General features: G+C 44.2%; 1 protein-coding gene across 2 annotated transcripts in view; it reads right to left on the minus strand.

Moving 5' to 3' along the window:
* LOC126249043 (monocarboxylate transporter 3) overlaps positions 1-25,801 on the minus strand; it is a 425,057-nt gene that overhangs the window by 179,863 nt on the left and 219,393 nt on the right. For both annotated transcript variants that reach the window (XM_049950669.1, XM_049950670.1), the window contains exon 2: positions 683-989. In XM_049950669.1, the coding sequence (XP_049806626.1) occupies positions 683-989 (307 nt within the window). The remainder of the gene's footprint in view (positions 1-682; positions 990-25,801) is intronic.

A 25,801-nucleotide genomic window follows, 5' to 3' on the forward strand; every position in this document is an offset into this window, starting at 1 on the left:
GTGAAGCCTGATGCAGTTTGGAATGCTTGTGTGATGGTCTGGATAGATGTCTGCCTATTACTCATTACTATCCTCTTCAACTGTCGGCGGTATCTGTCAGTCAAAGACGAGGTCGGTCTGTACGCTTTTGTGCAGTACGTGTCCCTTCACGTTTCCATTTCATTATCACATCGGAAATAGTGGAGCTAGGGATGTTTAAGAGTGTGGAAATCTCGCGTACAGACATATAACGCAAGTGACACCCAATAACCTGACCACGTTCTAAGTCCGTGAGTTCCGCGGAGCGCCCCATTCTGCTCTCTCGCGATGTCTAATGACTACTGAGGTCGCTGATACGGAGTACCTGGCAGCAGATGGTAGTACAGTGCACCTAATATGAAAAACGTATGGTTTTGGGGGTCCGGATACTTTTGACCACACGGTGTAATTGATACGCTATCTGGACGGAAGACTTAATTTATTAAGTGCTTTTAGCTGCTTCTCTAGATCGAAGATATCCACTGCTACGTAACTTAGGTTCTTGCCCAAAAAATCAATGCGGGACTACCGCATCTGTTCCCAATGCTCATCTCCTGAAGAGTTTGACTTAGCTCGTTGAAGCATTCCGACAGACAACGACATCGTACGAAAACACGCAGCGACAGCACGGCGACTAAGCGAAGGCGGAAGGCGGCCAACTTACCGGCGCTGAGGTACATGCCGGAGAGCAGCGAGCCGACCCACGCCGTCTTGCCCTTGCCCTCCCCGTAGTAGTTGACGAACTCGCCCAGGAAGATGCCGAACGTGTAGGCGATGCCGTCGACGATCATGTTGCACATGAAGGAGGCGAAGACGATGACCCAGCCGTAGCCGCCGTCGGGCGGGGGCGGCACGTCGTGGTACTCGCAGAAGCTGAGCGCGTCCTCGTCGCCGGGCGAGCCGTCGTCGTCCTGCGCCGTGAGGCGGGCGCTCTCCTGCGCGCGCTCCGAGCACGAGCACTGGCTCTCCGTCTGCAACAAAAACACACCTATGCTCAGTCCGCTTTTCTACATCCACGTAAAAACATCGCAACCACACAAATTCGCGAAATTTTATACGTTTTTCATATACTTGGAGAAAATTAAAAGAACGCGATCCGTATTTTATAAATGTATACTACTAACAACACAACAGAAAGCCCACAATAGAATCGAGCCACTAACATAGGATTGCAAACTCCACTGTACCCCACGCCTACAGAACTCGCCTCGCATCGATATCCGCTCCACTCGAGCGCTGTCATTCTCACCAAATCCTCGAGCGCAGTGTTCCCAGTCTTGCGTTCCGCGTCTATTTACTTCCCCCCACGTGGATCCTCTACTGACTTATCAAATTCTCGCCACTCGTCACCTGGAATGAAAACCTCCGCATATTCTACACTATCCGAAAACTAGATTCCAATAACCCCACTGCGTCCCCTTTTATCGTTAATCCTTGTGAGCTGCTGCATCTATACCAACTTATCCAGCCATCCCAACACCTTCGCACACTCCATATTCTGTCCCAACGCAACTTCATCCGAATCGCTCTCCCAGACGATGAAATGAGCCCAGGTATTTCTCCATTATACCAACTTATACGGTACTCTTCCTTACCTATCCCACTCCAGATCAGAGCGCCCCCTTCCCTCTTCATAATTCCCAATCCCTTGTCCTCTTGATAGCTACTAAGGCCCTGCTGACACACGTTCTATCTTCCCACTATTCGAGCCAACAGTAACCGTCATCTCTATAAGTACTGTCCTTACCCTTTAACCACACGGAATATCTTTTTCCCTCTCCAAATCCTTTTCTCCAATTGACGAAATCCGCCCGGAGAGTTCGATCCGAGTCTAGCTGACCTCCCTGTAAACCGTAAGAGCAGCTCATCTTTCAACAGAGAGAACCTCATAAATATTCAATCTTGTGAAGTTATCAACTCCCAAAGTGAGTACGGAAACACTGCCACTTGACGAGCTCCACTTGCTATTGGAGTGCCTTATGCCGTCTTTGTCTACATCTCTACGCCATCGGAAATAAGCAGTTCAGAAAATCGTCGTGAAGGAATTAGATACTAACTCTGCATAGGACTTCTGTATTCAAATATCTTTAAAAGACACTGTTCACAAATAAATTGAAAACCTAAGAACAAACGATTCTTGTCAGTAGAGTCATGAAAATTACAAGCGAGGAAGGTAACGAACTAATGTCTTGACGACGGCAAAGACGTTAGACACAGAGGTGAAGTTCCGATAAAGCTAAAACGGGAAAATAAATCAGCCAGGTTCTCCTAAGGAACCATTTCGGCGTTACCTTCATCGATTTAGGGAAGCCACGGGAAACGTGTATTCGAACCCCGCTCCTCGAGGAGTGCGCCACCGCATTCGGTAGCGTGGAGGAGAGGAACGCTCATCAAAAGATGCCGCTTCGCAACAAATTAGCTTCGCACCGCGTGGTATCGAATGACCTGTGTGGGAGAACCGTCGTAGGAGTTTCTGATGCAGCAGGTTGCTTATCTTGTTCGTCAAGGGCGCCCTTCGAGCCTACCGCGAAGCAAAGGACTTCCTGGAACAGTTCGAGCAGCAAAATTCGCTATAGAAGCGGCTTTAGATTTATGAGAAGATGGAAGCTGTCGCGATGCGACGTCGTTAGACCATTGAAGAGCTAACTAAAGCCACCGCTGCGTTTACAAATCGACGATTGTGCGTCAACTTAATTGATAAAAGTTTGAAAGCGGTATTTCTGTAGACACGATTGCTAAATGAAAAAATAGCACTATGGGGGTGAAATATAATACACAATTTTATTCAGATGAAGACAATATTGCTTTTTAATTCGAAAAAGATTGCTACGGAAGTGCTGTCTTCCAAGGTCTTTCCGTAAAAAGTTGTTATTAAAATGGCGTAGTTAGCTTTTCATGAGGCTGGAGTCCCTACGGAAGTGTGGCACGATTGCTCTTTTTCTCTTTATACATCAGTCATGTGAAGAATAGATGAGATTGTTTGTTGATGGCGGTGTAGTGGGCGGGAAAGTGTCGTCGTTGAGTGACTATAGGACGATATAGGCTGATTTCAACAGATCTATTTGGTGTGATTAATGGCAACCTGTTTGAAATGTAGATAAATGAAAGTTAATGCACATGAGTGGTAAAAAAATCCTCTAATGTTCGAATACAGTATTAGTGGTGACTGCGTCACTTCGATTAAATACCTAGGCGTAACGTAGCAAAGCGATATGAAAAGGAACGAGCGCGTAACTTTGGTAGTAGGGAAGCCTAATGGTCGTCTTCGGTTTATTTGAAGAATTCTAGGGAAGTGTAGCTCATCTCTAAAAGGGGAGAACGTACAGAATTCTCTGGGGCCCATTCTTGAGTAGTACTCGAGTGTTTGGGATCCCCACCACGACGGATTAAAGAGAGACAGTGAAACGATTCAGATGCGTGCTGCTAGATATGTTACCGGTAGGTTCCATCAACACGCGCGTATTACGGAGATACTCCATAAAATCAAATAGGAATTCCTGGAGGGAAGAAAACTTACTTTTCACGAAACGCTATTGAGAAAACTTAGAGAACCGGCATTTTCGACTGATTGCAGAACGATTCTACTGCCGACAAAGTACATTTCGCCAAAGGACCGTGAGGATATGATAAGAGAAATTATGACTCCTACGGAAATGAATAGACGGCCGTTTTCTCCCCTTCCCATTTACGCGTGGAACAGGAAAACGAATGACTAGTAGTGGTACAGAGTACCGTCCGCTATGCACCGTATGGTGGCTTTCGGAGTATGCATGTAGGTGTAGGGTCGGCATGTTTCTTCAAGCACCTGCTGATTGGAAACGTCCAGCAGAAGAAGTGTGACGTCTGGATTAAATTCCACACCTGTCTGCATTGTTTCATGGAAGACGAACATTTAACGTTGTGGTTGGTAGAGAGCGTTAAGTTCAGTGATACTCTTGTTGCCATGAAAAGGGGTATGACTGTGCGTTGACATGTTCTCCCTATCTTTTATTCCATACTCATCCATACAAACACAAGTACAACACAGTCATTCACACGAGATAGATACATACTTTGTTAATATTGCATCTCGACAAATTGAATGAAGGCAATTGGAAACCGCCATCTGTAGGGCAACAGTGAGGACTTTCCACATTGTCCCCTGTATATGAGGTTCACTTCCACTTTTGAGGAGGGATAACAGGTGTGATTTGTTTGCCAGTGGATCCGCGGATTATTTCCTCTTGACACTTCATTCACCTCTTGCAGCGATTTGTTGATATTAAAAATACCAATCTGAATCGCGGTTCGGTGTCCGCTTTAAACTGCGCATTCCCTCATAACTTACTGGGTAAGTCTCTTCGATGGTCAGAGGAAGTTGAGACCATGCACAATAAAGCTCTCTTAGTGTTTAAATCAACCTTCGAGACGAGGGCAGCTTTACTTAGGTGCTGCAGATGTCTTTATGGAGTAACTTACAAGGAGGGTGGGGGGAGTCTGACACGTAGATCACGCATTTAAAAAATTGTGGTCAAAGATGATGACCGAAAACCGTATTTTGAATTTTATATATAGAAAGATTGCCTGAAAACAAATATTTTTATTAATATAATATGAGGTCCAACGTTAATAATGTTCGAGTTATTAACGTTTCTATGTTTTCATGCTGTAGCTTGGGTACCTCATTTTACATGTCTAGCAGAGAGAGGTCAGTTGTCGAGCGGTCAAGATGTTAAACTGCCAAACCGCTGGTATTCGATTCTTGAACGTCACTTTTTTTTCATTCGATGTTTTTTTCGTGTATCTGATTCCATTTTGATAATCAGAATACTTTTCTTTGCCTTTTTTAAAGTAAAACATTGGGAGGTGTGATTAATACTTAAATAAATGTATATAACATGTTGACAGTTATTTTCATCTTAGTATAAAAATACACCTAAAGTATATTATTCCGTAATCCTAACTGATCGTCTGTTCGTGAGGGTTCTCTCAATCAGTGGGGTAAACTTATCATAGAAACAGGCCAAACAGAAATACTTCTCCCATCATGCGCAACAAACGAACGACATCTCTCCGCATTGACATGTTTTCTAGTACACTGTTCATGGAAAACAGTAATGTTGCTAAAACAGATCAGTCATGTATCAGTCTGCAAGCGTGCCAAGCGAATAAGAGCATATCATGAGAGAGATGCGCGGACAACCGATTATGGACCAATTCTCTGCTTTGCTCTGATATCATATAATAATGAAGTCGTGCGATGAAATTCCTTACCTGTCGGAAAATGTAAACGTGATACAGTTGACAAAGACAGAACATTTTGGTAGTATCACTTTCACGGTGCAGGTCGGTTGAGCATCGACATCTACAAAAGTTCTAATGTAGCGCGTCAAGTATCAATACGTTATATATGCTCATTTGATTATTAATCACACTTACTGATATTTTATTCCAAAAAAGGTAAAGAAAAGTATTCTGATTATCAGAATATCATAAGCACCCATAAAAATATCTAATGAAAAAAAAAAGCGACGACTAAAATTTGAACGCAGACCAGTGGTTTGGTAGTTTAATTTCTTGACATCTTTTTCTATTTTTACCGCAAACTTTCAACTTGTCTAACTGTGTATAATCTTCAAAATAATAAAAATAGAAAAAGAAGTCAAGAAATTAAACTACCAAACCACTGGTCTGCGTTCAAATTTTAGTCGTCGCTTTTTTTTTCATTATATATATATATATATATATATATATATATATATATATATATATATATATATATATATATATATATTATATATATATATTTCAGGTAAACATATATATCTTCAAATAAAACAATCTTTCGTCTAGAAATGGTGCGGATGTTTCTTGTCGACAGCCATCGGCATTTTCTATCTCCAACAACGCTGTGTAAAAATGTTTACAACAGACTTATTCTGCTTTGATAACGCCCCAGTGAATGCAGCTTTTCACGAATCATCCAGTTTCTTTTCTTTCTCACTGCTCACATTTCAGGATTTTCTGTCTTCAGTGTGATGCCGCGTGGAATATCACACTGAGGCTGGCGCTTCCCAAGTAGGGGTAACCGGCCGAGCGCCGATCTCGCTCTGTTGGACTTGTAGAATGGTGCGTACTCAAGCAGCAGCATGAGAACAAAAAAAACGTTAACAACTCCAACATTATTAACTTTGGACCCCATATTACATCAACAAAAATGTTTGTTTTTAGACGATCTTTCGATTTACAGCGTTGAAAATATAATTTTCCGCCATCACCTTTGACCTCGATTTTTTCAAGAAACTTGTTGGTGTCTAGCGAAAAGCTGAAATACGTATCTCTCTATTTTCAATATTGAACTTAGGTTCGAGGTGGGGCGGCGGTGAGATGGGTGGACTGCTATGGCCTGTTGTGGGTTGTTTCTAGGTCCGTGGTTTCATACACAATACACACAATACAATATACAATACAGGACTTCTTTGCAAAACTTAATGGAAATGTATGAGCCACATGCAGACCCCTTTTTAGTCTGATACTTATTTCCCTTATTAACTATCTTTTGTAATTTTCTGCTTCATCAACAGCACGTACTGTTACCCATAGACCGATTTATCGATTTTTCAGTGTTGCAAATTATTTCCATGTACTGTTGTCACCACTGTGGCAAAGAACTTGTCCACGAGTCAGCATTTCCATATTCAGCACTGAGTTTTCTCTATGGTTTCATCCTTTCTTTGGGAAAAGCCTAGTGTATTGCAACCGAACAGGCGAGGGCGGAAGCTGTTAATTGTTTGCACATGGTGTCACAAGCAAGTTAATTGTTGGCTGCAGTCACGTTTTGATTGCTAAGTAAGTTAGCGCGACGGTAGCGGCCTTCACGAGACGAGCTGCTCGCAGGCCACACTGATAACAGTTACTTGTAAAAGAAGCTGGCATTACGTATCCAGTATCATTCAGCAGACGTGTACGACATCAGGCTTGTTTCATTGTTCGCTACCCGACGCTGTGGAGTTGTGATACAACATTCCGTATTTGGCTCGACGTTTTTTAATCCTTCAAAGCAAAGCAACGATAAACATTCAGTCCTGTCCTTGCGTGAGTTGGGGTATGTTGACTCAGTATTGAACACTGCTATGCTGTATCTACAACTTCTTTCATACGTGCCTCTGCAACAAAATTCATTCTTTCGTTAAAACTGTGGTACATTTCCAGTTGTTTAGAAAATCATATATTTTTAAGCCTTCGTAGAGCCTAGAGTGGACGGATACTTTTCGTATATCCAGTTATAGGTTACATTCTGTACGATATTTCGTTAATTGTCCGATTTACCTATATCAAATGCAGTGAACACAGTCCACATTATTATCTATTTATACAATTTTTTTAGTTTGGACCCTTTGGTTGAGGTTGCTAAGGTAGAAGATATTTTGCATTTTATGAGTTGTGAATTTGGCCACAAGCTTTCTCGTTCAAAGGTTCAGAGGCCACCCTAAGTGCGGGAGAAACTAATCCCTGTTTACCCGAATAACAGATTCCAATTCACAAGTAGCTTCGCGGCACTGAGTTTAAAAGCCTCTCAAGTCTGCACGGACTGTCGCAACTTCACCTTTCTTCCCGTGTCAGTTTCTGACATTGAAGGAATCTCTTTCTATGTCAGTAGGGTCACATGGGATCTGCAGGTTGTCGCTCCCTCTCTCTCGCTCTCTATCTCTTTTCTCTGATGTCGGAACTATGAGATCAGTCGACTATCCAGGACAAAGCAGATTGGAAATTAGGGCCTTCGTGTATTCCTGTACTAGGTTAAAGTCCACAGCAACATAGTGGGAAATTATATCACCGATACTCCTGCTATAGAAACAGTGATCTCAGGTACACGTGTTGCAATGGAGAATCGTTTACTGAACCACAAACAGAAAATTCGAAATGAACGGGACAAAAAATAGCAAGCCTCGAAGGTACATAGAAGAAAACAGTATACACAAATAACGTCAATAACACTAACCAGCCCTTGGAGTCTCGAACTCTTGTTACACGGAAATTAACAGTTTCCATAGCACTTTTGAAGTTCAACTGTTTCCGCTTGGCAAAACACATACACCGCTTTAAAAAAAGCGGCAGCTTTAGAACTTCGGTGAAGTGAAAGACAAAAATGACACATGTTTTAGGCGCAGCAACCTTTGGGATCAGGTATCAAAGTTGCTAAGGAACGTTAAGAGTACGAAATACTACTTACCCACATTTGTGTCCTCACTGTGAGTAACCACACACTTTGCAATATACAAAGAACTTTACTCCTTTATGACGGAAGCGAAAGGTGATATATGACCTTAGAGATGTAAATCAAAGAATTTTATCTACTTCCAGTATGTTGTTTCAAGATTTTTGGTTCTTGTTTTCGATATAGCCAGCGCGTGTGTCTGTTTCATCAAGCGGTTGGCTGTTACATTCCTTACAGGTTTAAGTTGAGGTAACTGGCTAATTTTACCACATTACATCAGTTTGTTTTTTTAATGTTTACTAGTATGACAAATGGCTGTTTTATCGGTGCGGGTGATCGTATGGCGTGTTCCCAAAGATCAACAAAAATAAGTAAAAAGTATCCGTAGCGTCCGTCACAGAAGAATACAACGATCGACACATTTCTCTCAGACCGGAAATTAAGAGGACAACGGCTTACAGTTGGCGCGGAGCGAAACGTAGTTACCGAGCAGGGTAGCGCGTTGGTTAGCGCACTGAACTTGCATTTAGGGGGACGACGGTTCAAACCCGCGTTCGACCACCCTGATTAACGTTTCTCGTTATTTACCTAATTGCTTAAGGCAAATGCCGGGATGGTGCCTTCGACAGGGCACGGTCGCTTTCCTTGTGCATCATTCCTTAATCCGAGCTTGTGCTCCCCCTCTAATGACCTCGTTGCCGACGGGACGTTACACGATAATCTCCTCTCCCTCCTCCTCCTCGAAGCGTAGTTGAAAAAAATAGCCACACCTTGCAGTGAATCCCTACCATCTCCTGTGTAGTGGATTTCGGATCTCGAATGTTGCCCTGTCGGATGCCTTCGCGCTGCTGTCCGTTGTGACCTGGTACTGACCCTGCACTAGACCTCGCTGGGCGCTTCACAGTGCTACTGAGTATCGTGCCTCGGAGCCCCTCAGAAGTTTCTGTGGTCTCGTTGACAGACTCATTGATGTAAAGATGGAAACAATATCTTCATTGTTAGTGAAATGTATAAAGGAAATGTCTGGCTGTGGCGTCCGCGACTGGGATGGAGCTGTCGGAAACAGGAATTCGTCTCAACATTTATATTTATGAGAATGAGAAGTAATATAAAACCCAAGCTATTCGTAAAATAGACGCAATGAGCTGTTCGAGGAACCACGAACAATAACGTTTTACACTAGAATAATGGAAAGACTGTGATATACTGTCTGAAAAATGGTTGAAAATAGCAGCTTTCCAACAATAGACAGAACTGATACCCGTGCACGTAGATGAAGGGTGGACGGTGTTGGGCGCCTGTGATACGCACCCCGTCCAGACGAGACGTATCGTTCGTGTCCAGCTACTGCGAAGAAGCGTGCGTGACGTTATAGCATGTGCCCCGGACGAGATAGAGCAGGAATGGCACGCTCATGGATAAACGGCCTAGCGTTGGCTACCTGTGCTCAGGTGTTCTACGCCGTTGCTACACTAAAGAATGCCACATATACCTACGGAAATACTACGTCTTTTCTTGTCATTCGGCGTTCTTTGTCGTAGTTTCACCTGCCTATTTCACGAAACAAATAATAGTTTATGATTTAAATGAACAAAATACTGACTCGTGTGAACCTGTAAATGTTTAGTTACGCATTTATTCGAGATCTCCATCGAGCGAGAAGGTGCAGTGGTTAGCACACTGAACTCGCATTCTGGGGGACGACCGTTCAAACCCGCGTCCTGTCGTCCGTGATTTCCCTAAAATCGCTTCAGATAAATGCCGGGATGGTTTCTTTGAAAGGGCACGGCTGATTGCCTTCCCCATCCTTCTCCAATCCGATAGGACCGATGGCCTCGCTGTTTGGTCCCCTCTGCCAAATCAGCTAATCTTATTGGCTTCCATTTACAGTAAATTCGTTTTACACAGATGTCACAAGATTCGGCGACTCACAGAAAATACGTCTGTAATACCGCGTAAACATCATGTTGCGGGCAAAAATTGCACCCGGAAGATGGATTGAACTCCAAAAATACTGTACGAACGTTGCTCAGACTAAATAATATTTCAGTCTGTGAGAAATGAGAATTACTCTTGTTTATGTCTCTGGGTAATGAATAATGATGGGACTGTTTACTACAAAATAATTATTCATTTTCAAACTTTTGTTGTTGTCTATCGCAACATAGGTAGTATTTGTTATTCAGTTGCCTTCTACTGTAACTTATTTTGCATTCTTTTTTATCTATTGCTTAAAATTTGTCGTATAATGTGCAAGTCAAATTAGCTGATTAGTCCTCGAAAAAAATCCAAGACTTGAGATACAAGTTACTTCAGGAGGGAATCGATTCAGTACGTTTTCGACACACTCTTAACAGTAAATTGGCTATGAAATTCAGAAAAAATCCTATTGTGAGAAGAAGTCATGCTAAAAGATGGGTCATATGTTAATAGAACGTCGAATCTTGCTTGAATTGTATTTTTTTTTACGCTTTCGCAGGCATACTGTGTCCAAGGTCTCCTCCTCGATTAAGGGCACCTGCAACATCAACAAATGCATTTGGTCACAGTAACAAGTGCCATTTGAGTGTTCGCTCATCTCATGCAAAAAGAGAAGCAGCATTTCGACAAGCAGGTTATTTTGTTAACAATTTTTAGCGTGCGCAGGCTTCCGTTGACATTGTGATCTTCAGTAAATCTTCAATCTGAGGTCGAAACTGGCTGAAACGAAAAACCGTAAAACATGACGTCGCACTCACTTACCCAGAAAAGTTTTACTGGAGGAAAAATTCTTCTTTTGTTAGTATTTAGCATTTTGTAAGATATCTACCCAAATTTTGTCATAGTATAGACTTAGAAAGTCCGCAGCTCGTGGTCTTGCGGTAGTGTTCTCGCTTCCTGCGCACGGGGTCCCGGGTTCGATTCCCGGTGGGTTCAGGGATTTTCCCTGCCTCGAGATGACCGGGTGTCGTGTTGTCTTCATCATCATCATTCATCCCCATTACGGTCGGAGGAAGGCAATGGCAAACCACCTCCGCTACGACCTTGTCTAGTCGGCGGTGCGAGTCTCTCGCATCGTTCCCTACGCTCCTCGGAGTATGGGACCCCATCATCATCAGACTTAGAAACCTATGTCTTGTTCTGCCTGTAGAAATCCATTGAGCCTCCATTTGTAGAATTTCCTTCGTAATTTGTCTTCAGAGATGAGTTGCTGTCACGTGCTGCCTGTAGAAATCCATTGAGACTCCATTTGTAGAATTTCCTTCGTAATTAGTCTTCAGAGATGAGTTGCTGTCACGCGATTTGGCACACCCGGAAGATCTATAAGCATTAACTTTGAGGAGGAACTCCTGTAGACACGCACATGCAAAACACTGAATACCTTTAAGACGATATCATCTCATTTTGAAAACGGCACACACCTAGTACATATATAGCGATTAGAACAGTGCATGACTTGACATTAAGAACTGATATGCAGGCGAGTACATAGGCCGTAGGGGATTCTATCCCCAAGGCCCGGACTAAGGTAACGGATACGCATATCACGTAAGGGGCAACTTGGACACCTTCATTCAACAATAATTTGTCTGGGATTGAGTAACGCGCAACAACAGTGTCTAAGTGCTGAAAATCGGACTGACACAAAGAGGACCGTGGACTAACTGAATACTTTCGAATGTGTTCTCATTTTAACAGTACCGTGTGAAGTACTCACTGTCATAATCTGTCAAAGCATAATTTTAAACGCAAGAGAATTACCTTGAATGTTGGACTGTTAAAAACTAACAGACTGTTAGAAGACTTGAGAGCATATCGGGGAAAGTGGGTAGAGATTTTGCAAGAATGTAGGTCTGTGAGTAGCGATCTGGACATAGTTTCAATCTTCCCAGTGAAACGGCTAACAGACGAGAGTGACGTTAATCATCCTGAAGAGATACTCAAACAGACGGTGCCCTTCCCTGTTTTGGACTGTGTTTTAGTCATCGAGCGAGGTCGCGAGGTGGTTAGCACACTGGTCTAGTACTGGGGAGGAGGGCAGTTCAAATTCACGTCCGGTAATCCAGGTTTAGGCTTTCAATGATCCCCCTAAATCATTTAAGGAAATGGCGAGATAGTTCCTTTGAAAAGGGCACAGTGGATTTCCTTTTCTGTCCTTCCCTAACCCGAGGTTGTCCCTCGTCTCTAACGACCTCGTTGTCAACGGGACATTAAGTTCTCATATTTTTTCGTTTGTGCTACAGTCAGCCTCACCGATCACTACAAGGATGTGCATGAACTTAACAAATTCAGTTTCTTGTGGTTATATGCCAGTTTATCCAGAACAGAACTTGGAAAGACGACCTAAAGATGATCTAATCGTAAGATGTATAGCAGTGACGCATTAGACGATATACTGGAAGAAATCAATAATCTGAAAGTAATTCATAATTGTCTACTTTTATGACTGAATTCACTTCACCCCTAAACACAGTTTTGGAGTACGAGCTGAACAACATTTTCCCGAAGGTCTGCGTTGCTCTAAGAATAGTTTATTCGCAACCGCTATCTGCCGCTGTGGCTGAAATATCGTTTGAAATACCGGACAGAGTAAAAAACATTCTACGACACATAATGACGCTATAGAGTTTAGTGGATTCAGATGTAGTTTCTATTGTGCCGACTTCGAATTTAATGATATGATCGACACACTTTATAACAAAAAGTAAGGTAAGTTGTGTTATGTGCTGACCGGTCTGTTGTATCTACACGATGGCCAGAAATGGTCTGGAAAGCTTGTAAGGATATTGCAGGGTAGGTTCTGCTGAGAAATATTGTTAAGAGAAATAGTCGATACGTTACGCCATTTCCAAGTTAATTAGAATTGAAGCCAATGAGGCCCTTGCACGTGCAGATTCAAGCATCCCGCAAAATGCGGTGTCACCAAACGTATGCTTCGTTTGGTTTCCTAAAGCCGAACAAGTGAGCGATACAAAAACTGGACATAGGACGGTAGTAAGGGTCGAATCTGAACCATAGGTTGAGCAGTCTTGTGCACTATCATCTAGGCTCTGAGAAAAGCTGTCACTAATTGTATTTAGCGGGTAGCTTCAATCTGAGCGCTCAACGGCCTGATTGGCTAACTTAAATGCTTATCAAATCGGAAACGGCGCAGCGTATCAGCACAATCTACCCTGCAACGCCCTTGCAAGCTTTTCAGGGTATTTCTGAGCGCCCTGTATACTTCTGTTGTAATCATTTATAACACCATTCAGTGATACGTTACGTGTTACAATATATGAGAAATTGTATATCACTACAGAATATTACGGAATGCGGTGTAGGCTCTGCATCCTCTTGCATCTACTCGTATAACGTGCGAGTTCTCTGCCCTCCAAGTGTCATTTATCTAAATGACATACTTTATAATAAACAGAGATTTGTGTGTCGAAACTATTTATGCATTGCGCACTTACAAGCCTTTTAAAATAAAAAGACTAACAAAAATGAGAAGCACTTCCTGCAGTCATATCAGAGGACCAGACAAGACCTACCCCACCGCTGTCCGCGGAGTGCTGGTATGCTTGTAACTGCTGCTCACAGTACTTGAGAGAGCAGCCTAGTATCAGCAAGCGTTTAGACTGCCAAGTCTCTTGCTCTGATAAACATGACGCACAAAGAAGCAAAACAGACGCACGCCAAAGTATCCTTTCGCCACGGATTACCAGATAATATATTGGATCTTACGGAAAAACAATAATGACACAAAGTCATTCTAAGCTGGGTTTGATTGACGATTGTCTGCAAACTGGATTACAAAGCAGCTGTTTGGCCCTGGTGCGAGGTTAGCACTGACCTTCGCGCTTGCCGGTCAAGGCAATCCTTTCGTTTTCTGTTTCGTTTTGCTGTCCACGAAGGATCTATTACGTCATCTACCTGTTGTTTTTTAGCCGAGAGGACGGGAAATTTAAATCAGATTCAGCGCTGCAGCGCAGTCCCTGTGTTTGTGTTTCACGCAGGGAAAAGTCGCAATGTCTGTATGGGCAGCATCAAAGGTGTGACCTCTGTCACGTGGCCTTGGAGCTTCACTTCGTGCCTGATAATGAAGCCCAAGTTTCACTAAGAAACAACAGTGCACGTTAACTATCTCATTGGCTCTAAGCTATCTTGTCAGATGGAACTCAGTATGATGCGCTTGGACTGAGCGTGTTCGTCACAAACAAAAATATTTCTAGGTGATATGGGGCTGCATTCTTAGATTATATTCTGGTAATGATGTTCTCTACAGAAAAGTTACATCTTGACTGTGTTTCCATTTAGTACTGCGAAGGTCAGTTTCATTCAAACGTAGCTAAATACAATACACACAAAGAAGAGTAAAAGACTTATTATACAATTACACTGTTAATAATAAGACTTTAGATCCATACACATCTCAAATACCCGGAGGAAACGTTACGAAGCTGCAAGAAGCGGAATGAGCATCGAAAATATCTTAAAGAAGACAGAGAGAGAGAGGGAGAGAGAGAGAGAGAGAGGAGAGAGAGAGAGAGGAGAGAGAGAGAGAGAGAGCATGTGCGTGGTTCAAAAATGGCTCTGAGCACTATGGGACTTAACATCTGAGGTCATCAGTCCCCTAGAACTTAGAAATAATTAAACCTAACTAACCTAAGGACATCACACACATCCATGCCCGACGCAGGATTCGAACCTGCGACCGTAGCGGGTCGCGCGGTTCCAGACTGAAGCCAGAACCGCTCGGCCACTTCGGCCGGCCCATCTGCGTGGTGGTGGAAAGAGAGGGGGGGGGGGATGAAGCGGGGGAGCACTCGCGACTTCCAGAACAGCACTACGCTTAAGTAGAGAAAAGAGCTTACAAAGTTCTAGTGGGACGTATTCTCTAACAGCCCTCGAATGTACGGAATTCTTACAACTGTACCAGAAGAGATCGACGGAGTCCAGAGATCTGTTGAGGAGACGGTAATAGATGTTAGATAGCCAGTTCAAATATCACGCAAGGACCATATGGTTGAGCCAAGTGACAATAGGATGCATATGTAAATATACAGCTAGTCATTTGTCATTGCTATTTCTAGCCGTCAATAATGCTTCGGAGTACCCTCCACTACACACTGTAAAAAGTTCGTGAATATTAATATTTCAGCCCACGCTTTAAAAATGCATTAGGCCTGTCTGTAGCAATAGAATCGTCGCGGAAACTGCAGCTTGATAGCCACAATAGTACGTTCTGTAGCTAAAGTTGAGTACAGGGTCGACTTGCAGAATGAACGGCATTGTAACCAATCTACAACTGTCGGTCGAGTTAACTCTATCCGTGAGATCAGTCGTGTTGTTAGCTAAGTGCTGTTTCCTTTGACCCACACACACTTAATGTTAGATTTGCAGCATATCGCTGAGGTCTTGCCATACAGCTTGGCTACTTTTTTGCGCTGGACTAGATCATGCGTTATAGCATGGTTCGTGGAGTCTTAAGTGAGTTGCACTTTGTTTATGCCGTTGTATTTTATCAGAGAACCACTTTCTCCAGGATTCAGGAGCTAACTTTCCAGTGAAGTTTCAGAACGTGATCCCAGAATAACGTGTCAGCTATGCTATCCTAGACAGAAGATCGCTAGGAAGATGGATTAGTAGAGAAGGCTACTGTAGATATCAGATAGATATTTGTTTTGAGCAGCGTGTTCTACAACTCATCGGCCAAGGGGCACGCTGAATTTTAAGTGTTTCTCTAAGTTACACATCCATACTCTCCGTCGAAGAGGAGGAGTATTAGAGTTTAACGCCTCATCGTAGATAAGATCCATAGAGGCGGAGTACAAACTCGGATTTGCGAAACAAATCGATCATGTTCTTTCCACAGGAATCAACCCAACATTCGTACTTAGCAATTTCGTGATATGTAAAAGGTGAGTGGAAATTTCAAACACTTGTCTCGCAGCGTTTAAATAAGGAAGGACAATTCAAGACATATGTAGTGCGCATACATAACGTTAAAATAAATGATTGAGGCGGGAAACAGAAATGTGTGTCATTAACGAACACTGTATTATATCCGATCATAAGCGAAAAACTATTTCACTTCACGTAGTGCTTGCAAAGGAATAGAGTAAAAAGTGAAACTGTCAGTTCTGTCACTAGCAACATGATCGGCTATATCGGTATATTTACAATTGTAACAAAGACTTTTTCATATAATTAAATTGCATCAAAAAAATTTCGTCAACCTTGGAGAGAAGGACTATGTACCAGGGTAGTAGCTCATCTCTAGTGATGGTGTATGTTAGCAGATGACTCATAGAAAACGAATGAGCGGGGTATGCGATCGTGATGTGCATCGGTGTCATGCCACGTGTGCGAATCAGAGTATGGGCGATAAAGGAGCTGCAGGCACTGTAACATCATATTTATCCGCCGACACCGGCCAAGCGACTTAAGTAAAATGTCTCCCCTGTACAACAATATACATTATAGATGTGGCAGTACAGGTTGTAGACACGACATATGGAAGGTTGGCTCTGGCCATGAGTCGTGCTTAGATAGCCACATTGTAAGGCGACCGCTCGCGGTAAGTGCGAAATCGTGTTTGGAGTCCCGAATCAGCACAAATTTTCATTGTCGTCATTCCATTATACAGCTGAGGGTTATTCGTATACGCAGCTGACAGTAAATTTGATGTATTTACGACTATTATTTGCGCATCGATTCTCAGATGGCTAATGCAAGTAATATGGAGGCTATTATTACGTGTGGGGTCAATAGCTAGGAATGTGCGTAGTAATTGACTCAGACAGTAAATCTGTGAAAGGCGGGAGACAGAGGTGGCATGTTTTGATAAACGCTAAAGAGAAATTAGAGTACTTAAGTATGTACAGTATCATCTTCCTCTTCAACGTCAGTATTGGGTCGGGAGAGCCAATATTTGGAAGCAACACGTAGAACTGAATGAGAACTTTTAGTGCTCGCAATTACTGCATCTGTATCTTAGAGCTACAATTTATCGCAGTGTTAGAAAAATATCCAGAAACTGTTCTACGACAGAAGAAACCTTGAGCTTAAATAAACAGCCAAAATAAGTCTGCCAAGATTACAAATGGAGTGGAATTATGTGTACTTGTCCTTTACAGTGACCGTGGATGGGAGTTTTAAGTTTGCTTGAAATATAGATTTTGGCCACATATGAGCACCAAAACATGAAGAGAATCATTACGTTCTTTCTGAAGATGTGAACATATTCTCTAATTGCTAGGGCATTTCATAGACAAATGTACTCTCCATATTTATAACAAACATGGGTATTGCGAGTGAAAGATGATATACTTAACAAATGTTCAAATGTGTGTGACTTCCTAAGGGACCAAACTGCTTAGGTCATCGCTCCCTAGACTTACACACTAGTTAAACTAACTTAAACTAACCTATGCTAAGAGCAACACACACACCCATGCCCGAGGGAGGGCTCGAACCTCCGGCGGGAGTCCGTGACATGACGCCTCAAACCGCGCGGCCACTCCTCGGGGCTATACTTAACACTTGTTAAGTTACATGATAAGGGGAATCTTTTCTGTATACGTCAAACGTTAAGCTAGTCAATAATCACCAGATTACTCTTATCATTCTGTAATTTTGATATAGAATGCCACCTCGAGACTACCAAGCACTGAATTACGATCGGAATTACCACACAGTTTCACAAATGTGTAACGCATCTGTTTTAAGAATAGATTTTCAAAGTGCACATTAACTACAACTTGGTTTTTTAAATTGTGTGTATTTCACTCGATAGCCGACCGAGGACGAACGAACACCATATGACTTATGCTTCAAGTGAGCGGACACATGTAGGGTGTTGGTAAGCCCTTTGACAGAGCCATTAACTGGTTACAATTGTGAATTGAAGACAAAACAATGCAAATAAATTGCGGTGCATTTCGAGTGCAAAACAAACGTGTTGCTGGTGAGAAAAAATATTATTCTGTCTTGAAAATACATTGTCAATTTTCAGTTGTTGGCAAATGGCGTATCGTTATGAGACCACTGCGAATGGTAAGGCCACTAAATGGACTCTATTTGATCAACTTGCAGCAAATTATTCTTACATTTTCACCGTATCATTTTCCCTTTTGTTTGTCGTAACTTTTTCAGCATAAGGCCTACAAATTTCGATAGTTAATTCAAACGCTGTTATAATCGTCTACTTCGTGCGCCGTCATATGTGAAATACTACGTCATCGTGTCTTTCATACCCGTGCAAGGTGTTCTCTAAGGGTAACTGAGAGTGGCATAAAAGAATCAAAACCCACGGTTAGTTCCGTTAAATTAGAAAGTCCTCGAGATGGAAACTGTTCATCTGTCTTTTATAGTCACACTATCGGCTGCTCTAAAGGGTGAGATGATTTAATGAAATAAAAGAAACATATTTTTTGGAAGAAAAGCTGCAGTCAGTCACCAGAAATGAATTTCATCGGAAAAAGTACATATTTTGTTGCGACATTTTATGCGAAGCTAAAATATACTAGTCGCAGGTCGCCACAATGCACGAATGGAACGACCGGCAAACACAGCTATCTTCCACGTGGAGACAGACGGTCGACGAACAATGAAGATAAGATAACACGGATTTCGATACATATCACCAGATCTTGAGAGAATTTAAGGAAACAGCACATCTGTGTAAGACATGTTTGCCCCCTACAAAGGCGTGATGCCCACAGTGAGCTACCGTCTCGTTCTTTGATCGCCCGAGGGAGTATGTGGTAAGGCAGGTGATAGTATGAAGCTGTAGTTTCGACGTTTGTCAGGAGAGAATTGCCAAAATGAATGGGAAATCGAGAGATGTACAGAGCAGTGTCAGTAGAAATGGTTCAGACCGCAAAGAAATGATACACACAACGGCTCATAGCTTCTTTCGCTTATGTAATCAGAAAAGTAAGTGTTACGCCGAGCTCGTGTAGTAAAGAGACCTCAGACGAAGAGAAAACGTAAAATAAAGGTCGAGTATATCTCTTCGACATCAAAGGATCTTAGAGCTACGCTGCAGAATCACCTGTCACTGGAAATGGATTTGCCGCACCACAACATTTCGGCTCGTTCGAGATACGTTGTTACGACAATGGTGCTAGTGTGAAAACACTTACTGCATTTACATGTGTAGTTCTCAAGTGGCGGAGGGGACTACTACGAGCTCGTCGCCCAGACCTTTAAGGCCCAAGGGAAGGGGTCAGACCACCGTGTCATCCTGTACTATGGAGCGTCAAGCGGATGCGATATTAATGGGCATGTGGTCGGCATACCGCTGTCCCGACCGTGATGTCGACTTTTCAGACATTGGAGCCGCTACTTCTCAATCAAGCGGCTCTGCAATTGGCATCACGAGGCTGAGTTCAGTGCCAGTCCTCCCACCAAAGAGAAATACTTTACTGCATCGAGGATCGAAACCTGGACCTCCGCATTGCAGTCGTCTACGCTGACCACTAAGCTACGGAGACGGACGGAGTGTAAAACTAGTATCACTATTATTAGCTCCCTTTCCTGTTCTACACGCAAATAATGCATAGGAAGAACGACTGTCGGGAAGACTGCGTTAGAGCTCCAGTTTCTCTTATTTTCCTCTAGTGGTCTTTTCGTGGGATTTAAGTAGGATGAAGCAATATGTTTCCCGACGCTTCTTAGAATTATATTCCCGGAATTTGAAAGGGAAACTGCTCCGTGCTATACAACGCTTCTCTTCTAACGTCTGCCACTACAGTCAAATGTGTAACTCTTTTAACGTTCTGACGCTTGCTGAACAAATCTGTGACGAAACGCAGTGGGCTTATTTCGATCTTCTCTACTAATCCTACCTTATAAAGGTCCCATAGTGGCGAGCAATTTTCAACAGTCGTTCGAATAAATATTTCATCACAAGTATGCATCTACCCTTGGAGCCCAAATCTATCCCTACATGCAGCTCGTTTTTCGTCGGCGCGATGGCATCTACCAGCAGGAAAATGCAATGTGTCACACAGCTCGCAGTGTTCGTGCGTGGTTCAAAGAGCACCAGGGTAAGTTTACCGTACTCCCCTGGCCAACAAACTCCCCATATTTAAACCGAATCGAAAATGTATGGGACCACCTCGATCGGGCTCTTCGCGCACGGATCCTCAACCGAGAAACGTAGCGCAGCTGGCGGGACACTGGAGTCGTCATAGCTTCACATCCCTGCCGGTACCTCCAGATCCTCATTGACTCTCGTAGTGCACGTCTCGCAGCAGTCTACTTTTCACAGGTAGTCACATTAATGTGATTGGAGAGTGTATCTCCTGAAAAGTTCTCTGCCCAGTCACGAATCTGGTACGATACTCGGTAGGCTCGTATTTTGTGGGCTAATTCTTCTTCTTCCTCCTTTTAATAGCCGTATTCCGTATCTTCACGGGGTCGGCATGTTAGTTTGGATATGGCAATGTTAGTGGTAGAGGGTGGTCGGATTCCTTTACTGTCGGGTGCCTTTCCTGTTGCCACCCGCAGGTTCGAATCCTGCCTCGGGCACGGATGTTTATGTTGCCGGCCGTTGTGGCCGAGCGGTTCTAGGCGCTTCAGTCTGGAACCGCGCGACCGCTACGGTCGCAGGTTCGAATCCTGCCTCGGGCATGGATGTGTGTGATGTCCTTAGGTTAGTTAGGTTTAACTAGTTCTAAGTTCTAGGGGACTGATGACCTCATATGTTAAGTCCCATAGTGCTCAGAGCCATTTTGTTGCCACCCTTTCCCTCCCAGGACGGAATTTGTGTGCCACAACTATATGCATCTCGTGTTATTCCTTGTGAAAGTGTGAGAACGTCTTCGACGTGTAAGTGAGTCGTGTAACTGAGCCAAGACGTGTCCAGACTTCGCCTAGTCGGGCGTGCCAAACTGAATAAAAGCCACATCCAGGTTGGACAGCACACCGTCCCTTGTCGTTAATCCGCCGAGTGGACACTCGAAACCCGGGAGCAGCGTGCTAGCGCTCGTGGATATCCGGGCGGGTCTATTTTCTGAAGTAATACGTATTGTGAAACTGTATCGAATGCCTCCAGGAAGTCACAGAATACGGGATAGGACTTGTGTGCAGTTGTATACGGCGCTGTGAACCTTGGGGACGAACAGAGCTACCTGAATTTCACAAGATTAGATCTCCGTTTGCGGAGTCCACTTTGATTCTTACAGAGGAGGTCGAAGAGAATGATAAGCAGTGACGAGCTAATTCTACATCGTCGGATGTGAGCAGAACACGAAACCGCTGGGGCACTTCTGCTGCTGAGGTCCTCTCTGATGATTGATGGCCTGATGTTTATTAGCTCCGTGGGATGGACTGAACCTACTGATACCGGAAGTCAGCTCTGATTCGTTACGTAATGATTCCACGACACGTGACGCCGTAAGCGCTCATAGGGGGATTCAGTAGAACACTGATAATATTGGTTTAGTTTCTGTACTTTTTTGATATTGTGTAGCTTGTGATGAGTGAGTGCTCCGTAGCGTAGCCCGAGGTCTGTGCTACACTGAAAGGTTGGAGTCAGTAGTGATCTGGCGAAGGTAACAAATGTTATGTTACCAGTTTGCTTTTGTTCTACAATATTACTTTTATTGTTAACCGATTTTCGGCTTACAAGGCCACCTTCAGACATAATATTGTAGAACAAAAGCCAACTGGTGCTTTTCATTTACTATAATGTTGTTCTACCGAGAACCGACGGAAGATTCCGTTAAAATGTTGTGCCATGACAAAAACTGTGATTCTTCTTACGGCGCGTAATGTATACATATTGAATTTTGATAAGTGGTTCAAGTTTGAAAACGTAATTGGTTAACGCATACTACTGACATCAACATGTTCAATATTCCCACTCTTCTTGTGACGAAAGTAGTTGAACCTAAATTTCGTCGTAAGTCTGCTCCATACTTTTTCCAGTTTATTTTTTAACCAATGAGCACACCTGAAAAGTTAGAACTTCTTACCCTGTTTATTATTTTTGTTATAAAGTGACCGCCGCACACGTGTTAAGCCGCAGACTGGGAAGTTGTATATTCATAGAACGTGATGTGTGAACATTTGGTTAGCCGCTGTGGCCGAGCGGTTCTAGGCGCTTAATTCGGGAACCGCGCGCCTGCTACGGTCGCAGGTTCGAATCCTGTCTCGGGCATGGATGTGTGTGATGTCCTTAGGTTAGTTAGGTTTAAGTAGTTCTAAGTCTCGGGGACTGATGACCTCAGATGTTAAGTCTCACAGTGCTTGGAGCTATTTTTTTGAACATTTGGAATTCTCAAGCCATCTAGACTCTTAGGTACGAAGGGCAGTGTGAATGGGAAACGCTATATCACCTGGTTTTAGAACTCGACTACTGTCCCTCTACATACATATTTCAGCAAGAGGAATGTCCGTGCTTCACACGCCTTGGTTGTATGTAGACCACTTAGTACTCGAGGTGTGTCTAAAGAAGAACTAATGGAGATACACAAAACACAGAACACCTAAAGGTAAGGGCCCAGTCTATACTCGTCATTTGTAAGTACTGTGAATATTTGGTTGCCGTAAAGAGCTGGTATGAAACACTACGTATCTGAAAACAAAATACACTCCTGGAAATTGAAATAAGAACACCGTGAATTCATTGTCCCAGGAAGGGGAAACTTTATTGACACATTCCTGGGGTCAGATACATCACATGATCACACTGACAGAACCACAGGCACATAGACACAGGCAACAGAGCATGCACAATGTCGGCACTAGTACAGTGTATATCCACCTTTCGCAGCAATGCAGGCTGCTATTCTCCCATGGAGACGATCGTAGAGATGCTGGATGTAGTCCTGTGGAACGGCTTGCCATGCCATTTCCACCTGGCGCCTCAGTTGGACCAGCGTTCGTGCTGGACGTGCAGACCACGTGAGACGACGCTTCATCCAGTCCCAAACATGCTCAATGGGGGACAGATCCGGAGATCTAGCTGGCCAGGGTAGTTGACTTACACCTTCTAGAGCACGTTGGGTGGCACGGGATACATGCGGACGTGCATTGTCCTGTTGGAACAGCAAGTTCCCTTGCCGGTCTAGGAATGGTAGAACGATGGGTTCGATGACGGTTTGGATGTACCGCGCACTATTCAGTGTCCCCTCGACGATCACCAGTGGTGTACGGCCAGTGTAGGAGATCGCTCCCCACACCATGATGCCGGGTGTTGGCCCTGTGTGCCTCGGTCGTATGCAGTCCTGATTGTGGCGTTCACCTGCACGGCGCCAAACACGCATACGACCATCACTGGCACCAAGGCAGAAGCGACTCTCATCGCTGAAGACGACACGTCTCCATTCGTCCCTCCATTCACGCCTGTCGTGACACCACTGGAGGCGGGCTGCACGATGTTGGGGCGTGAGCGGAAGACGGCCTAACGGTGTGCGGGACCGTAGCCCAGCTTCATGGAGACGGTTGCGAATGGTCCTCGCCGATACCCCAGGAGCAACAGTGTCCCTAATTTGCTGGGAAGTGGCGGTGCGGTCCCCTACGGCACTGCGTAGGATCCTACGGTCTTGGCGTGCATCCGTGCGTCGCTGCGGTCCGGTCCCAGGTCGACGGGCACGTGCACCTTCCGCCGACCACTGGCGACAACATCGATGTAGTGTGGAGACCTCACGCCCCACGTGTTGAGCAATTCGGCGGTACGTCCACCCGGCCTCCCGCATGCTCACTATACGCCCTCGCTCAAAGTCCGTCAACTGCACATACGGTTCACGTCCACGCTGTCGCGGCATGCTACCAGTGTTAAAGACTGCGATGGAGCTCCGTATGCCACGGCAGACTGGCTGACACTGACGGCGGCGGTGCACAAATGCTGCGCAGCTAGCGCCATTCGACGGCCAACACCGCGGTTCCTGGTGTGTCCGCTGTGCCGTGCGTGTGATCATTGCTTGTACAGCCCTCTCGCAGTGTCCGGAGCAAGTATGGTGGGTCTGACACACCGGTGTCAATGTGTTCTTTTTTCCATTTCCAGGAGTCTATATAGGGCTAACCAAGTAATTAATTATTTTTATTTCTGTATCGACAGCTGAAGCTGCTTAAATGAGAAGTAGTAGTTATTCTTATCTAAACGATTAAGAGCACTCAATCAGCAATAGTAACGCCGCACGGCTGCCCTCGTCAGGAGAAGTTGTGACCGATGGCGAGGGCCGTCTCGTGACTCGGGCTGCAGCGCCGCTGTTTGAACATGAGGCTGAGAAAATAGATGTAGCGCCTGTCGCCTACGATACTTTACCTCTCAGTCTAGAACTCTTGTCACCGAGAGTTAACTTTTAAATTTTAACTAGCTACGTACGAGACTATTTTGCTACGAATTAGTGAAAATGTAATTTATCTTGGCGTTATTATGAATACGGTTCGATGTCTGCAGCCCATTACAGAGACACTGCTTGACTCTCACATTCACGTAACGCTTTCCTGAGATGCATGAGTGATACGACGTATGAAAACTTCTGCAGAATTGATTCACGTTACCAAGAAATATCCGTGGGGTTTACTGGTGTTTCGGCGAATAGCTGTTAGATGGCAGATAACGTATAGGAAGATTTGCTGCAGTACTGTAGTGTTTAGCAGCTGATGTAACAGAGATTGTTATTACTCTCCTGCTCTGAGAGCCAGTATATCGGAGAACACGGCCGCTCGAAGGTTATTCATTACGAAGGCTTTAAAAGCGTTCACTTTTCCGAGAAACAGCCGACACTTAACTCTGTCGACTATTTGAGCAGTAAAGCAGGAAAACTGAGTATAATTCCATTACGCGATAGCTACCTCATTACAAACATGGTTTGCCTGGCGGTACTTTATATAACGCTACAAACCCGCCCGGATAGCAGTACGTGTTAGAGCGCCGTTCCGGCAACGCCGAAATGCGCCCGGATAAACCCACTACGCTCGTACGAAAGCCGACGCAGTCGATTGGATCAAAGGACATGCAATTCGTGGGGGATGAGGAGATTAGTGTTTAACGTCCCGTCGACAACGAGGTCATTAAAGGCAGAGCACAACCTCGGATTAGGGGAGGACGGAGAAGGAAAGGGTGTGTGCCCTTTTGAAGGAACCATCCCAGCATTTACGTTAAGAGATGTAGTGAAATCACGGAAAAAATAAATCCGGATGGCCGGACGCGGATCTGAACCATCGTCCTTCCAAATGCGAGTTCATTGTGCTAACCACTGCGCTACCCCGCTCGGTCGCGTTTCATTATCTATTTAGGAATGATACCAAAGACACCTTGGACTTCTGGAACTACTTGCAAGAAAGGATTACCAAAATTGTTCGCAACCTGAAGTATCAGCAGTGCTTCTCAGTTACCTAGGCAGTGTTTTCCGGGACGCTCCGTGCAGCTGCAACCTGCTGGGTAGGATACGACAGCCGTACACGAACCGAAGACTCCGACTATGCAGAATCATATTCTGTGGAACTAATGCAACTTTCCGTGAAGACTTACCCGACAGGCCCAAGCGACGGATGCACGACGTGCCGCAGTCTTTCTGCCCCCCCCCCCCCTTCCCCCCCGTTTTGTTTTTCATTCTCGACTTACTTAGCTTTCCACCGTTAAAAAAATTTTATTTCTCTGTA

Source organism: Schistocerca nitens, chromosome 3 (assembly GCF_023898315.1).
Source record: "Schistocerca nitens isolate TAMUIC-IGC-003100 chromosome 3, iqSchNite1.1, whole genome shotgun sequence".
Classification (NCBI taxonomy): domain Eukaryota; kingdom Metazoa; phylum Arthropoda; class Insecta; order Orthoptera; family Acrididae; genus Schistocerca; species Schistocerca nitens.